The sequence below is a fragment of the Heliangelus exortis genome, chromosome 4, assembly GCF_036169615.1.
Source record: "Heliangelus exortis chromosome 4, bHelExo1.hap1, whole genome shotgun sequence".
NCBI classification, from domain to species: Eukaryota; Metazoa; Chordata; class Aves; order Apodiformes; family Trochilidae; genus Heliangelus; species Heliangelus exortis.
In genome coordinates this window covers 44011299-44028029 of record NC_092425.1, presented here as the reverse complement: position 1 = coordinate 44028029, position 16731 = coordinate 44011299, and the positions used below count along the sequence as shown (strand labels likewise).

Below are 16731 nucleotides of genomic sequence, written 5' to 3'. Positions count from 1 at the left end.
GGCAGTGGGCCATGACTGATGCAGTTTAAAGTTGCAAGAGTCTTGTGGTTAACTTCATGCATAAATAAGACCATTTTTTAAAAGCCCTTTTCAAAGTAAGTGTGCCAGGGTTGATTTCCATCCAACAAGTGATGCTTCACAGACAAAATGCAGGAAAATCCCTTTCACATTGAGCAAGGGCTATGAGCTGTAAATAAAACCTGGAGTTTTTCCAGTTACAATTAAATAGCCTTAAAAGGCTGGACTACTGGTGAATTGCACATTAGACCTGTGGTACATAAAAAGCAATAGTGTTGGTGAGTGTTGGCATAGCATCTTAATTACACATGCTTGTTAGCTCAAGTTTGCTATTTCTTTGCTTCTGTTTTACTTGTGCTGTGTCAGACCAGACCAGAGGATAGGAACAAGCATTCTGGCTAAAAGCCTTAAAAAGATGCAGGATTTGGGCACTGATGTGTTTTTGAGGAGTCTGAAGGGGCTGCACAGGCCTTTCCATGGGGGCTTATTCCTGCAGCTGTGTTTTTCAAGCTTGTATTCCTGGGTGTAAGTGCCAAGGCCTGGGTGCCTGTGAGCAGCCTCCACAGCTGGATGTGGGCTGCTTCCCTGTAGATGTACACCGTGACCCAGCAGAAGTATCACACAGCAGAGATGGGGTTTTATCTGGCTGTTGGAGCATGTCTTCCTGGGTTGCCACAGCAACATCAACATCAACACTTCCTGACTCTCTGTGGGTTTTATGCAGGGTTGACCTGAGGAGATGCTCTGTTCTGCAGCTGGTTTCAGGAGCTGAGCATTTGGTTTTGTTCTGTGCTGGTATGAAAGAAGTATCACACTAACCTTTCCTTGCAAAAATGGGGCTGTGTCAAGAGGTGTGTTGTACTCCAGGGACAGCCTGCACTCCTGTGTGTGTTGCTGGGCTGTTTGGGTGTAATCAAGCACAGTGTGGGCTCAGACATGGGCCCCACACCAGCATGGCTTTTCTTTGGGTGCTAGGCACTGACATCTTCTTTTCCTTTGTCTCACTGTCTCTACATACCTCAGCAGGACAAACAATTTTCCTTGAGTCTTTGGAAAACAAATAAGATCCTGTAGGTATAGTCATGTCAATTACATAAATAATTGCTGAGAGATCTGTCCATACAGTGTTACAGAAGCAGACACCTATTGCATGTGGAGACATTTTCAGAGGCATTGCTGATCACCTCCACTAAGGAGACTGAAAGTAGGTCTTACAGCCAGCTGACCGAAATCTGTGCTGCTCCTTTTCTCCTAAGCTAAAGGTGTCCTGAAAAATCACTGCTGTTTCACAGCCCTTTTAAAATTATATTTGTACAGAAAAGAGGCCTGAAAGTTTAGATATTACCTGGTGTCATTGGCTGGTTCATCTTTCAGCTGATTAGAGTTTTACTGAAGGTACCTGACATTCAAAAAATATTGACAGCCACCAGTGGGAAATGGAAGGGCCTAAAAAACCCCATAATCACTGCTGAATGGTTTTTATTTTCAAAATACTTGCCGTTTCCACAGTGCTGAGCTAAATGCCTCACAGATGTGGACAGTTACTAGTAAACACTACGTGTTCATGTATATATTGTTCTCTTAGATGTTTGAGCACTTGAGTAGAAGAAATAGGTAGTTCTTGGAACTCCAGGTTCGAAGGGGCAATGTTTATACGAATCCGAAGTGCACATCACCCATCAAACAGGTGAAGAAATGGAAAAATCGTGTTTCCCATACCCTACAGACATGACAGTTTCATGAAACAAGCAATTTTGTATGTTGACAGGTTCATCCTTTTGAAGATGAAATAATTATCTGTATGAGTTCACTCTGTGGCTTCTAGAACTGAGCAAGTATGCTCAACTCCTAGGGAATCTCTGATGGCTCATCCCTGCAGCTGTGTATCGGAATGGTAGTTGATAGAGAAACCAGCTGGTCCTACTGTATCCTATCTGTGCTGATAACTGATGTGCTCAGTGAGCCTGTTGCTTGGGATATCTGTCAGACTGACAGCTAAGGGCTAGGGGAACGCAGAGCTCGACAGCAGCGAGGTGGCATACAGCAGCAGGGACTCCAAACCCGCAGTCCGTGGCATCTGGGGAGCTGTGGACCCAGTTCTCGTTTATACTCACGTGCTGTGGGTGCCCTTTTCTGGGGCCCTCTGCAGTGCTGAATGCTGTACAGAGGCATTACTGTGTGCAAGGATCAGATCTGTGGACCTCCCATGCAGCAGTTCAGCCCCCACGAAGGCAGAAGAAAAAAGCATCTTTGGCTTCAAGCTTTAATGTGTAAGAGAGTGAGCTTAACAGGATCAACCCCTCAGAGTTGCAGGAATTCCTGAGGTACACTGTCTCTCTCATACACCAAAACAGCAAGTGTTTTTGCTGAACAACCTGTCAGGGCATGGGGGGCAGCCTGGAGGTTGTGAGTATAGCATTGCTGCAAAGGAAGTAATTTGTTTCCTGAAGATCTAACAGAATTATAATTTTGGTGTACTTGGCAGCTTTTTTTTTTTTTTTTTTTTTTGTGTGTGTGTGTAGGCTTTCTTATATAGGAGAACGAAACTAAACATAAGTAGCAGCTAGGGAGGACATGCCTCAACAGTTTTTTTTTTTTTCCTTAAGTTTCAAATGTGTTTTGTTTCCTAGTTGCTCAGCTGAAAAGCATTTGAGCCCTAGCGTATGACATTTCAGGCAGTGTCTGCTAGTGCTGGCAGCAGCAGTCAGCCACCAGTGCATCTTCCTTTTCAGAGACAAAGGTTTGGGACTGCTGGTAGCACGTTGTGCAAATCAGAAAAGAGACAGAGGATAAAAACCATTGTGAAATGATGTTAAAAAATATTCCTGACTGACACGAACTCACATGGATGAGGACGAAGGATGGTACTGCCCACCAGCAAAGGGAATTAATTGGAGAGCAGGAAAAAACCCAAAGAAATCTAGGATTCACTTTTTTTTTTCTTTCCCCCTCAAACTGCAATGGGGAAGGAGTGAGCATCTGAAAGCATTCTGGAAACTCAGCCCCAGTAGCTGGCAGCAGCTGTAGTCAGATGTTACTGATCAAATCCAGCAGTTCTTCACAAGTGCATAGGCAGAATTATTTTTTATGTCAGTGGGAGTTTTGCCCAACGAGACACTAAGAATTGGTTCCAGCTGAAGAATAAAGAGCTGAGGAGAACCTAGTGTATTTTATACAAGAGTTAAAATATGATCAGAAACAGTCAATGCAGGAGGTACAGTGGGTCTACCACTGATTTAAAAATCAAGTGTTTTTTGGTGTGGTACATTTGGATTGAGCAGTTGGAAGGGCTGTGTGAGCAGGCTTTGAACCAAGCAATATGATCCCAGTTATGGCATCAGTCAGTGAACAAGGCACCCACCATTGTTTAGGAAAGTTCAGAAAAAGAAAGGCTGGATGGCTTTTATGTCCAGGAAGCATGACCACAATGAATGCCCTTTCTGGGGTGTAACCAAGTTCAAAACTTAGTGCAGAGCCTGTGGCTCATTTCTCCAAGTCATACTTTAAAAAGACAAGTCTAATGGTGGAAAGTGAAGCATTGAAAAGTTTAATCTTTCCTCTTTGATTCTGTGCTTAACTGCAAAGTTGCCATCCAAAAATACTTGTGTGTGCATCACATCACATTAAACAAATACATTGTTAGCATCAGTTTTGGTATAGTTTGATTTATTTACTATGTTGAAAGGCAACCAAATAATTTTTGTATTTTTATTTGTTCTGATTCACTTATTCCAGTAATAATTAGAAGTAAATTAGTTATTCTTTTTGTTAGATCAATTATTCATAAAACAGACAGACCATTTAAAAATGAGTTTAGTGGAAGCAACTTACTTCATTTTTACTAAAACTGAAAAAGAGATTAGCCAAATTAGTCAAAATAGCTTTGAACTCCATATTGACTAAAGCATTTGTGCCAGAATAAAAATTCATGACATATAAGAATGGTATAAATGATTAATCATTTTAGTTCATACATATCTATATTTTTATTTAATTACATCTATGCATAGTATAAACTGTCTGAATCTTGGGAATCCAAGCCAGAGAAGCTGAAGAGTCTTCGTGTGTTTAACATTCACCATGTGTTGTTTTCTTCTAGGGTTAATTTGTAAAATGTAAACTACATACTATTTGTTGTATGCAGTGTTTATGTACTATTTATAGAAAGACTTGACCATTTATAATTATCCGACATTTTTATCCATAATGTCTGCATATGACTAGAGAGATGTTTATGGAACAGATAAAACAATGTTATTTTTACAGCTGAACTTTATTTTTTGTGTAAAACTTTTTGGACTATGGTATGCTACAGGCATATTCTGTACTCAGCTCTCTATCAAGAGGAATAAATTATTTCTAAATAGTCATCAGCACATTGGGGATGTGCTCCCTCACTACTTGAGGGAGACTCTGTTGTTCATTTTAAGCAGCATAAATTGAGGAAAAGAAAGATCAGTTGAAATGACCAAAAATGGGTTTCTCAACACCACAAGGTCCAACTCTGTAGCAGCCAAGTATTGTGATCATTTAAGAGTCATAGGAGTTTTCTAGCAATTATCACCCGACGTAATCGTGCCAGTTTATGTGGAGTCACTTGTGTCTCCTGGTGCAGCTTGGAGACTCTTGTGTTCCCCTCTGGGAACACCTTCTCTGTTGAACAGCCTGGAGGTACAGGTGCCTCCCTGGCACCTCTCTGCTTTCAGTGACCCTTTCTTGGCTGACAATTTTTTTCCCCTTGCTTTCCAGAACTTTGGAAGTCTTGGTGAGTTTGAATGAAGGGCAATCTTTCACGTCCAGCTCATTAACAATCACCGCCTCAGAGTGTGTAAGTAAATGGCTGACATCATCCAATGTAGGTCCTGAAATCCATCTACTCTTCATCATTGTGTCACCTCTCAATTGAGGGCAAGTCCCAGTAGAAGTTCAGAGTGGACAAATCCACCTAAATGAAAAATACACCGGTGCAGATGCACATGGAATACACACAATTTACTGACACATTATTTTTTAATAGGTAGGTCAGTACATACACACCTCCTGAATCACTTTCTATGTATTTGAGATGTGCTTAGACCCTGTTGTACAACACCACTACACACAACTAAGTTTTCAATTCCCCAGTGAAATGTATGTGAGGGGGTTACAGAGAAGATTTTTTCTGCAGTTATAGAACTCCCTTAATTCTTTCCATTGAGGTGGCAAACAGCTTTATTTTAGGAAGATTTTTTTTGCAGTATTTTTTGCAGTATTTCCACATAAGTGAAGCATTGCTGCATGTATCATCTGTGGTTCTGTGATTTGAGACTTCCGAGTAACACACAAAAGCCATCTTCTACCTGGCAGGCTTGAAGATTTACCTTTGTTTTCTGACACAGGCTCTGTTAGAGGGGTTTCTCCTTTAATTGCTGCTGCATCTGTTTGGCTAGCTGCTTCAGGGTCTGTGGGAACATCCTGCTATGTTTTTATCATAGGTTTATACAAAGAGAGTGAACAGCCTCTGGAATAAAGCACATGCTTATGCAGTCAAGGACTTTTCTAACTTAGCTATAAAATTTCTAACCTGACATTTCTGCTCGCCATTAATTTCTTCTGTATTACATAGGCAGGACAGTTACAATTTTTGCTTTTAGATACGAGAGCACTATATATGGATGGAGTGTTTGAAAATACCCTGTTACACATGTGAAGTGTGACTTCAGTGCAGTTTTCCTGTCAGGCATAGAAGTGTACAGAACAGAACCTCCTGCTCATCAGCATGTGTTTTTCCTGCAGTATTTTTATCACTCCTAGGTAATTAACCTAAAAGAGAAAAAAATAAGGACATATTTCTTTTATTCATTTAAAAACCAAATACTAGGATAACTGTGGAATCAGAATAATCTCAGTCCAGCATTTCAGCTTCAGGAGAGCCTGGATGAATGGAGAGCTGAAGAAACACACACTCTGCAAATCAGATCTCTCTATTTAAGGGCCTCTTTATCACTTGGAAGCATTTCAATCTTACACCACAGCATGCTGAGGCAGCCTCTGTGTGACAGGGCAAGGTCAGAACAGTCACAGAGGGTGCTGGAGGCTAACAGCAGACTGCTCGTCTCTCTTAATGCTTTCAGAGGAAGCAGCGTATGTTAGGTCTCTCCCCATGCCCCCTTAAAAATCACTAAGATTGCATGGATAAAAGCAAAGCCTGGATGCTCAGCAGATCATACCAAATTGCCAGCTATGGCTGTCTCAGCTCTGCTGTACTCTAGAAGTGCTTCTCTGTGGTCAGGAGTTTTCAGTAACAGGAAACAGAATGAGTACAGATGTGCATTGACAGGAAAACTGTCGCAATTCTGGTAAATTTTTTTTGTCCTGTTACTGTCTTTTTTTTTTTTTCTTTTCCTTTCATACATGTTGCAGCAAAGACAGCTCCATACAAGGAGAACTGCTGTTTCCATAGTAGCAGATGGGCAACTGCAAGAAATGGGTCACTGCTAGACTTGTTCCACTAATGCTGATGGCTAGTTGATGTATGAGAGTTAGAAGTTACAGCCCCCACTAGCAAACATGCATTGCTGCAGTGAAAACAAACCAAAAACCATGTTGGATCTAGGCATGGAGGCCTGCATCTTACCTGTTCCTTGTAACTGCCTCACCACCTACAAGTACTTGGAATGAAGCTGTTTTACTTCCCATATGCAGTGGTGTATCTCCAGTATAACTTTTCTCACTTGGAGAGAATTACTCATGCTGTACTCCAGCCTTGGTGATTCCTTGGGTGTCTCTCATTTCCTTTTTCCTCAGTTGAAGTCTGAATAACTTCTGTTTTTATGAGGCCACTCTTGCATTTTTCTCAGCGTTGTTGCAAACCAGCACAGCAGCACAGAACAGCGAGAGTAAGAATAAAAGCACCTATATGAATGGCATCACCACCTCCCTCTCCTTAGCACTGATATATCATTCATGATGATCCACAGCTCCTGCTGAAGCATCCTAGCTTACCTTCTACAAAACTGATGGAACTGAGTGGGACTTAAAAGAGAAGGTGGAACTAAACTTCTGCCAAATAGGAATTTGGCTCAGACACCCTTCTTGATCCTGTGTGAGGAATTCCTCTGTTAGCAAGAATAGGATGAAGTGAGTGGGAACAATTTCTTTGGGATTTTTATCAGTCAGTAGGAAATGATTTGGGGCGAGAGGGAAAACCAGACAGCAGTTATTTGCAACATCCACTGACACTGTCTTTCTGCTTTCTTTGCAGTCTAGTGGAGTAGCAGCACTCATTGCTGTTCTTGTGCTGTTACTGTTAGCAGCACTCGGTCTGCTCTGGTGGTTCTGGCCCCTTTGCTGCAAAGTGGTGAGTAATACTGGGTGTGTGACTCAGGATTAAAACTCATACTATGTTGGGAAACACAGATACTGTAGGGAATGAGTTAAGTAAGAGGAGAGCTACACATGATGTAAGATGTCTGCTGAGGAAGATTTCTTACCTTAGTGACATGCACAAATGGAAGAAGAGATCAGCTATAACACCATGAGACTGCAGTCTTGGCAGTGCTTTTGGCTTCCTGAGACCTGCACATACATGGACCAGCACCATGATGGTGTGCCTCTCACTGTCTTTCTGCTGAGTGAGCATGTGTGACATTTCTGTAAAATCTTTGATAAAAGCATCTTCTCTGTTATTTGAAAGTTGTTGCCCATAATGATATGCAGATGCTACCAAGAAATCAATGATAATTTTAAAAGTACTATCACTAAAATTGGTATTTGTAATACACTATGGGCTCTCAAGTTGGAAATCCTTTATTGTCTTAATAATCCCTTGTACACATTGCATCCTTTCCATCTGTGCACTCTTTTCTTCTAGCAGCAGTCAGCAGTGCTGGTCACTAACTCTCATTCCATCTCCTTGAGTGTTGGGGTTTTTTAATTGGTTAGGTTTATTACTGATCCAGTTCAACAGTAGTGCTGACTTGGGAACTGGAGGTTGCTTCCAGATTGCTTACTGTATTTCTTGTCTTGTTTCAGGCTTATGGAACCTGGGGCAAAGCCCACACAATCATAATCCGTGGTGTAGTCCTGTCAGGCCCCAGGCTATTGTAGGGCAAGGGTTTCTGAAACAAGAACTGTGAACTCTTAAGAAAAAGACTTTTTTCTGTCTCATTCTCCACAGTATGGTCCCATCAGAAATCAAGGGAGTTTGTCCATTAGTCATTTGCTTCAGCTTTATTTTATATCATGAATCTTCCTGTGGAAAAGGAAAATTCAAAATCACCAAGTAGAAAGGTTCTTATTTTCTTAATTTAAAATAATTGTCTAACCTTGATCCATAGACCATCTTCACACTTCTTAGTTTCTACATTGTCTTTCTGTAGAAAGCAGCTTCAGGTAGGCATTTCATGTAGATCTGTCATCTGGGGCAGGGTGAGAGGGAGGTGGAAGACATGCTGTCAGAAAAGCTAACATTTTGTGTCTCAAAGTCTATTTATTTTAGAAATACACATGTAAAAAAATTTAAATCCTCAAGTGAAGCTGGTTAACTTTTTTTTCAGTGTCTCCTGTCAGCTTCTTACAGACATACTTTGAAGCAAGTTGTTTCAATACTTGTTTCTAGTTGTTGAGAGGAATCATAACATCCTTTCTCAAGAGTTGCTTTTCTGAAAGCAGCTGCATTTCTTTTCTCTTCTTCCTGACTTCTCAAGTTACTCTGTTTTCATCACGACAAAGACACTTCTTTTTAAGTTGACTGATACCAAGAAACCGAATGTTCTCTTAGTTTGTTGGAGCTCTCAGAATTACTCACCTCACTGAAACTCTGATTTTTGTCACTAGCTGAGAATGACTGTCAGAATGCAATCCATGTGCCTTTAATCAATGTTAGGCCAGAAACAGCCTTTTTGCAGTTGGAAGTGTAGTCAGTCACATCACATTTAGTTGCATGTGCAGTTATAATTATTTTTCAAGTGGATTTTTTCATTTCAGCGTCAGGCTTACCCATGTATAAACTCGTGGAAAAAATCAAAATACACTTCACATTGGTCAGTGCTCAGAAGTCACTGCTTGTCATGGTATAGTAAAACTTCACATACTTTGTGTTCTCCTTTCATTCAAGAAAAGAATGATTGCAGTATTCCAGTCCTTTGAGAGCAGGAACTTTCTTTCCAGTAATAACTCTGTAATGACAATCAACAAGATCCTTTCTGGATTTCTTTTGGGTCTAACTCCAACATAAAAAAAAAAAAAAAGTCAAATGAATAGTTCTGTAGTGTTAATTTCTATCCCTTCTGGTAGTCATGCCTCTATGATAGATTAAAATACAATTTGTACCAGCTTGTGCCTGTTACAAGTGAAAAGAGTTCAGTTTACACTACAGGTACGCATGAATGCACCACACAGAGCTGTATAGGGATACCTAAGCTAGGACCCAAATAAGTACTTGCAGAGCAGACTTACTACCTTGGGTGCCAGAGATGCACCGTGGCATTAGGGCAGAGCCTCCCTCGGGGCTGGTGTCCTGTATGGAGCTACATCTCCACAAAGAGCAGCATTGAGCTGTGAGAAAATGTCTCTCTGCTGTGCTTAGGTCTGTTCCTCCCTGATGTTTACTTTAAGGAACAGTAACTTACCCTGATCTGGTGTTTGGTACAGGAGTGATTGGCTGCTTCTCATCTTGAGCTGTAGGTCAGTAAGTTATTCCGGAGAAGCAGCCTGGCTTCCATGGGAGCAAGAAACCCATTGCATTTGAAATGTTACTACACTCTGTTGTTTTCTCGCACCTCTTGTGGGTATTACCTGTTTCTTTCAAAAGAAGAAGTAAATTTAGGACTTTGATACAACAATACTGAGTTCCAAACCCCCATACCTTTATATCCAACAAATACTGACTCCTCCTTTCCTTCTGTTTTGCTGTCAGTTTCCTCCAGTCATTATTCTGTGCCTCCATGCTTTTCCCTCTCTCCTGCACCCGAGGTTCTCACAGTACACATTATTGCCACTTCTGGCTAGGTTCCTTCTTGTTTTGGTGCCAGTGTCCTTGACAAGAAGCACTGCAGGGCCAGGCAGGACCTTCTCTTCCCTTCCTCTGAGTGCTTCCCTGGCAGAGCGGCATGTCTCTGGTCTCATGGGACAAAACAACGGGAGCAAGGAAGAAAGCAGCAGCCCTCAAACCTTTTAAGCATCCTATGCTTTAAAAACAAATGGAAGAGGAGGCAAAAGGTGGTGTGGATGTAGCAGAATGAGTGTCCAGAGCCACAGGAGCCCATAACCCCTGCTGCATGAGGCAGTAGTGATCTCCAGGTGGTTTGGGCCCTCCACTTCATCCTTGCTAGGACTTGGTCTACCACAGGGCTCCTGGGTAGGAGGTCCATGTACACTTACAGGCTGGGGGACTCCTTTTTCTTTTTCTTCCTCCCCCCACCTCTTCTCATTAAAGGCAGTTCACTGTTGACAGTTCTTTCACTCTTCCCTCAATATCAGAACATATGATCGTATCAAGCTGGCTTCAGGCTCTGGTGCTGACATTTCCTAATGCCCACATCACGCGAACATTTGAAAAGTGTTAATGAGCAGATCAAAGGGACTGTTGCCTGAAGCAACTAACTGTTTTTTGGTTTTTGTTTTTGTTAAGAAATCGGCTCTCCTCCAAACTCAAGTCTTCATTCTTTGCAACTAAATAAATGAGATACAGCCTTGCCTAGTGATGCTAATAATAAAACAAAATTAAGAATCTACACGGGATTAATAAGACAGAAGCATTATTCAGAATATTCTGTATTTAAACAATCTGAATCATTCAGGAAAAGTTAATTTGCAGCATTATGTAGCAGTTTCATGGTACATTTGCACTTTTTTCTGCCAAAGCTGCATGGGTTTCTAAGATTTCTCTCTTTAAAAAAAAGGCTTTCTGCTGATTTCACTTGAAATATCACACAAGACTGAAAATAATCTTTGCGTGTGTGAGAGAGTGTGTGAGGAGCCTGTGGAAACATAAGGATGCAGGCATTTACATTCCACTTCTGTCAGCAGGGGTGAGTTATCTGCTACTCAAAGCAGATTATTTTCTCACACCACTGTCACATTTAAAACAAGTTTCATTTTCTGAAGCTATTAGAAATAGCAGCTAATTAATGTATTGGTTAGCTTCAAATCAGACTTATCATGTAACTTCAAGGAGTTTAGCAGCTGGCACAGGGTTAGATCCTTTCGTTCATGGAGTCAAACAAAACCTGTCATTGAATCATGACTTCTGAAGCCCAGTCAGGTCCAACGAGCAGAGTTTTTCTTGATTCACTGGAGCAGAAATTTTAATTCAGTCAATCCCAACAGATGTAGGGTCCAAGTGAACTGTACCATGTGTCACAAAGAAGTGTACTGTGCGAAGTTGTCTTTACTTGGGAGAGACCGAAAGACTTATGAATTGTAGATCTATAGAAAGTAGAGTCATAATACCATTTAATATCTATTTATATATATCTGCAACCTAGCTAGGCCTTTTTCCCCTGTACAGCTTGCAGTCTTGGCAGTGAAATACATTTTTTGAGATAATTGTTAGAGACAGGCAAAAGGGAAATAAGAATAGGAATTAAATAAGATAAGGTGACCCTTAATATATTGAAAATACTGTTTTACTGCTTCCAGTCTTTTAATTGCTTTCGGTGAGAATTAAATGTCTTCATGCTTTGGAAAATCTTGCTCAGCATCCAAGTATCTCTCCAAATCTGTCCCATGATCCCTCTGTGTTGTTGTTTCTTATTAAGTTAGGGCAGTAATTCCAATCTGGCTCACAGGAATGTTTCACTAATTAAATACTCAATTTCTGCTTAAGTATTCTGAAAATTCCTGATCGATGGGAAGAAAAGGTGTTCAGAAATATTTAAAGAAAGGTAATTTCTGGCACATTTTTGCAACATCATAGTATCAAGGAGATGTCTGGATAAAACCCATGGTTGATCTTCCAGTCTGCTCAAAGTACTCTGAGCTTGCTTGATGAATGTGTTCAACATGAAGCACTGTGCAAAAATGCTTGCAAAGGTCACATAACTTAATTCTCTTATTTTTGTAGAATTACTATATCCAGTGCTAAAAGCCCATAGCTTGTTTCGGCAATAACTAGCAAATATCTTGGTGGCACTGTGACTTGAAATATAAACCAAGAAGGAAAACACTGGATTATTGGTCATGAAAAATGTTTCTTTTAAGTATGATTCTGTATACCTGTGCAGTGACATAATTTATAGGCAGTGGTAGAGTAAATGAAATTACTATAATTAATAGCCCAGAGTGAATAAAATAAGACATATTTCAATTAAGGTACTTAATCAATTAAGGTAGTAAGAGATCTAGGTGGTTTTATCATGGGATCTTTTTTGTTATGTTTCTGTAACACTAAGGCATAGCATAACAAGACTTGTTTGTGTTCATGGGGTATTTTTTTTGTTATTTCTATATAATAATCAAGCAGAAAAAAATATACTTTCATATCACTGAAGTACTTCTTTTTAGCTTACAAACCTGCTTTCCATGTAGAAGAATGCGTGTGCACTCAGTTTTCACCTCAGTTATTTAAAAGAGTTGCTGCCTTCCTCCTGCCTGTAATGCTGAGAGGATTGTGGTCAGTACTAGGGAACTCCCTGAGATGCACAGTCTGTATGTGAGAAAGGGAACAGGAATAAACTGTGGGCAGAGGTTTAAATATAGGTGTCAGTGAGTTATCCAAAGAGCAGATTTTTATCCAGGAACAGTTTAAGAACCCTTGTGCACATTACGTCCTGCTTGCAGGCACTCCATGCTGAGCAGTCAAGGACCCACTTAATACTTAAATTATTAGATCTGAAATGTGAGATCTGCAGAAACGATCTGCACGTCCAGAGGTGAAGCCTCAGCTACCAGAAGGCATTTCACCCTTGTCATTGGGCCAGAAATTATCCAGCAGCATGGCACAAGAAGCAGGCATCTTGGCCCAAGATTATGCAAGACCTCGCATAGACCTTGGGAGGCTTTTCTCCCAGGCTTGTTAATTAACTCCATAGGGTTTCATTGCTGGCTATTACTTAGAATGACTGAGTCTTATCCGGTCAGGAAGCATAGTGGGAGACATGTCTGCTCAAAGAGTGTCTGCCAGTCAACTGATGTTATTTTCAATTAGATGGATAGTGTTAATTTCCAGAAGGCCTTGATAATCGATACCCAAGGGACTTGGCAGCAGCAGTTGCCTGTTTGCAAGTAGATGTGGGGGATGCAGATGAAAACAGTTCACTCTTAACATTTTATGTTGGCTTCTGGATGCTGCCAGTGCAATTCCTTATGCTTTTCTATGTTTGGCTTTTTCAGGTCATCAAAGATCCCCCTCCACCTCCACCAGCTCCAAAAGAGGTAGAGTATGACACTGCTCACTGCCCTGGTCACACAATACCACTCCTCTGTGCTCCCGTTCTGTGAATCCAGCTATCAGTCTAGCTGCTGAAGGAGAACTATCTGCCCCATGGGAAGTCTTAATATGAGAGCAGGATGGCCAAAGTCTGTTCCAGATCTCTCTTCGGACTCAGTCTTCTCAGTGTGGCATGAATTAAGCCCAAATCCACAGAAATATTTAGGGGCTTTATCTCATAATACCTGAATGTTTTTCCCATTCTGCAATGAAAGCAGAAAGATTCAGTAGCTCTTGTATAGCAGGTGAAAGGTTCATGTATGAGCGAAACAGCATTTTTGCAAAACTTTGGCATTCCAGACAGTGAAGAAATTCCCTCATAAGGGAATTTCTCCCCCTCTTAAGGGCAATAACGCACTAGAGTATCTTCAGTGTTTCTGCCCCCTACTCTTGATTGAGGTGGTTGCTTCAGTGTGCTCAAGTCCAACAGCTCAGTCCATGATCAGGCACACTCCTGAGTTGAGGCAGGCAGAGCCAGTTTGATGAAGGTTGGCTAAGGAACCTGCCATGGGCTGTGCAACCATGATCAGCAGATCTGCTCAACACTGGCTCCTGAGTCCAAGTGAATAGGGCTGGTGGTCTGGCTCATTGAAGACATTGTGTTTTCTGAAATAATTTTTATTTGCCTGTGTTTTGCATATTTCTATTAGTGGAAAGGAAAAGGATGAGGCAAACAAATCATTGTCATTGGAACACACAGTTAGATTCCCCATTTGGACTCTCCTAATGGTTGCCACCAATGCTTTTCCCATGCAAAACATAAAAAATATTTGCAAACATGACCAGACCTTGGTTTAGAAATTGACAAACACTTGGGGAATCAAAATATCTGATCCTTCACACCTAATACAGGAAAACTTACTCTGTCATCTATAGTGAAATTTACTAAAAAACACAATGTGGGAGAATCTTTTATAAAAGTACATGTCATTTGAACTTACTGACAGGAAGAAGAACAAGAGCCCTTGCCTACCAAGAAATGGCCCACAGTGGATGCTTCCTACTATGGTGGACGAGGAGTTGGAGGAATTAAAAGGATGGAGGTTTGTACGCTATGGAGATTCCAGTTCATTAGAAGACAAGATGTCTGAGGCTGCAAATGGTAGAAACAAAGATTTCTAAAGTGTACAGAAAATACAAGGGCATAATGTGTGCTTCCTTCCCAGTGACATAAGCCCTGTAAAATTTTTTACTGAACAATTTTGACCTTCTCTATGAATGAACAGCTTTCAGTGATTCCATTTGACCAGAACTTTAAATAGCTGCTTGAAGACATGCTCTTTCCATCAAGCTAATGAGAAAGAGTGTGAGAGTCTTTTCTGAATGTTTTGGAAGAAATCAGAGTGAAACATAAGTCCTCCAACTGTGGGCCAGCCAAATGAACTGACAATGGTGATGCTAAGGAGAAGTTTGATCCCAAAGGAACTCACAGCGACAACAGTGCCTGTCTTTGAAGAGACATGATGTTAATTAAAACAGAATGAAAAATGTGCATCCTTATGGGCATGTCATTATGTCAGATTTTATAGTCAAGTCAGCCTTTATGGAATTTGCAGAGCAGTTTTCTGCAGTTTTTACCTTCATTCTAGGAAACTGTCTCTGAAGTACCCACCTAGTACCCCATCTTGAAACTTTAAAGGCATTGGCCTAAGAATCAGCTTTGCTTGAGTTCTTTTTAAATGCAGCAGTATAACATGCAAGTTTTAAGCTGTGTTGCTTGAATGTGTTCCCTTCAGCAGTTCAGAATTGGTAATTTAGAAAAGCTTCAGATTTAAGAAAAAGAAGACATTTTGTGCATTTCTTTTCAAACACAAACTAGAAAATACTTTCCAACATAAAGGATTAGAAGCCTGGATTTCTAACATGAGCCATAAGATCCCAGCAGGTGTTCCAGGGTTTAAATCATTACAGTTTCTAAATGGGATCTTGTGCAACAAGACAGAAAACCAATAGATAGCCCATGAACAAAAGTAAGTGAGTTCCACAATGAAATGCATGTTCATCTCATGGCATAAATACAGTATTTCCTCTTCAAAGAAGACAGCGGCAAGTAATCACTAGTTCACAAAACTTTTTCATCTGTGCTAGAAATTTTGTGCAGGACTAATGGACAAAGAAGTAAACCAGCTGAAACTGCTGACAGCAGTTCAAAAGGAGGCTTTTGAAAGGCATCTCATTCTGTGGAGCTGTCTCTCTGTCCTTCCCTGGCACCTCAGAGTACTAACAAATTTCAGGGTTGGGCACTGCATTGTAAGGGCCTCAGCATTTGACTGTGGAACTTGGCCTCTGTTCTGTTGTGTCGGTGGCAGGGGGGCTGAGGGAACCCTGGCTGAACAGCCCAGTACCAGCTGTTCCAGCAGGGCAGGACACATCTCATACCCTCTGCAGCCTCCATAGAGCTGTGTGTGCATCAGGGCAGAGCAAGTGTGGAAATGAGGGAGGCAACACAGTCTAACAGGATGATGAAGGTGAAGGGGTCAAAGGGAGGCTATTCCTTACCTGGCAGTTACCTGTTTTTTTGTGCTGTGGCCAATGAACAAGCTGCTGGACTAGTCATTACATTTCTTTCCTGTTTTCAGTTCATGTGGTAATGCAGTTATCTGTTTTTTATTGCTTCTCTGTGCTCTATTCGTCTGCCATTCTTTCAGCAGCTTCATTTTTTGGCAGCTTTCCTGTGTAGAGAAAAAGGCAAAATGGATCAGATGCACCTGCTGCTCCTGTCCTGCCTCACTCACTGTGTTCCCTTTCAGAGCAGTTACACAGTTGCTCCTGCCTTCCCCATTAGCTTCACCTTTCTGTGAAGGTCCAGGGTCGTCCACTCCTCCTATATCTTTCTTTTGACATTGCTTTGAAGTTTTACCATGTCATTTCTAGACCCCACCCATTACCGGCAGTAAACTTCTATGTTGACGTGTTGTAAGACTCCACAAATTCTGGTTTCATCTGGGTAAAGTTGCTTTAATCTGAAGGAGAAAGTAATTTTATCAGTAAGGAATCCACCATCTATCTCCAAATGGTTTTAACAGCATTTAAGATAAATTCTAACAACCTCATAAAAACACCATAAACGTACCATTGATCACAGTGAAAGCTACAGATGCATTTTAATGACTCAGCAGGGCCTACTTGGCCAAGAAACTTCCATTCTAACTTTGCAGAGAAAGGAATCAAAACAAACCTCCCCTTAAGAAATATGATCTGTATTTCACCAAGGTGAATCATAGCATCACAGACCATATCAGGCTCTGTTATTCTGCAGTGCTCTCATTTCCTACACTGAGATGACAGGTAGAATGCACTTT

General features: G+C 41.0%; 1 protein-coding gene and 2 long non-coding RNA genes across 6 annotated transcripts in view; 1 reads left to right on the top strand and 2 right to left on the bottom strand.

Moving 5' to 3' along the window:
* ANTXR2 (ANTXR cell adhesion molecule 2) overlaps positions 1 to 16731 on the top strand; it is a 94866-nt gene that overhangs the window by 43289 nt on the left and 34846 nt on the right. For all 4 annotated transcript variants that reach the window (XM_071744239.1, XM_071744236.1, XM_071744235.1 and 1 more), the window contains 4 exons: positions 4768 to 4846; positions 7262 to 7357; positions 13333 to 13374; positions 14377 to 14472. In XM_071744239.1, coding sequence (XP_071600340.1) covers positions 4768 to 4846; positions 7262 to 7357; positions 13333 to 13374; positions 14377 to 14472 — 313 coding nt within the window. The remainder of the gene's footprint in view (positions 1 to 4767; positions 4847 to 7261; positions 7358 to 13332; positions 13375 to 14376; positions 14473 to 16731) is intronic.
* LOC139796293 (uncharacterized) lies at positions 3668 to 7267 on the bottom strand. The gene is made up of 2 exons (XR_011725930.1): positions 5379 to 7267; positions 3668 to 4963 (listed from the first exon to the last, which is right to left on the bottom strand). It is a non-coding gene; the product is annotated as an uncharacterized lncRNA (long non-coding RNA).
* LOC139796291 (uncharacterized) overlaps positions 8055 to 16731 on the bottom strand; it is a 240433-nt gene continuing 231756 nt past the window's right edge. Inside the window, exons 4-8 of the long non-coding RNA XR_011725925.1 lie at positions 16221 to 16392; positions 12514 to 16101; positions 9630 to 11292; positions 8998 to 9176; positions 8055 to 8417 (exon numbers count right to left, since the gene is read on the bottom strand). This is a non-coding gene — a long non-coding RNA (uncharacterized lncRNA). The remainder of the gene's footprint in view (positions 8418 to 8997; positions 9177 to 9629; positions 11293 to 12513; positions 16102 to 16220; positions 16393 to 16731) is intronic.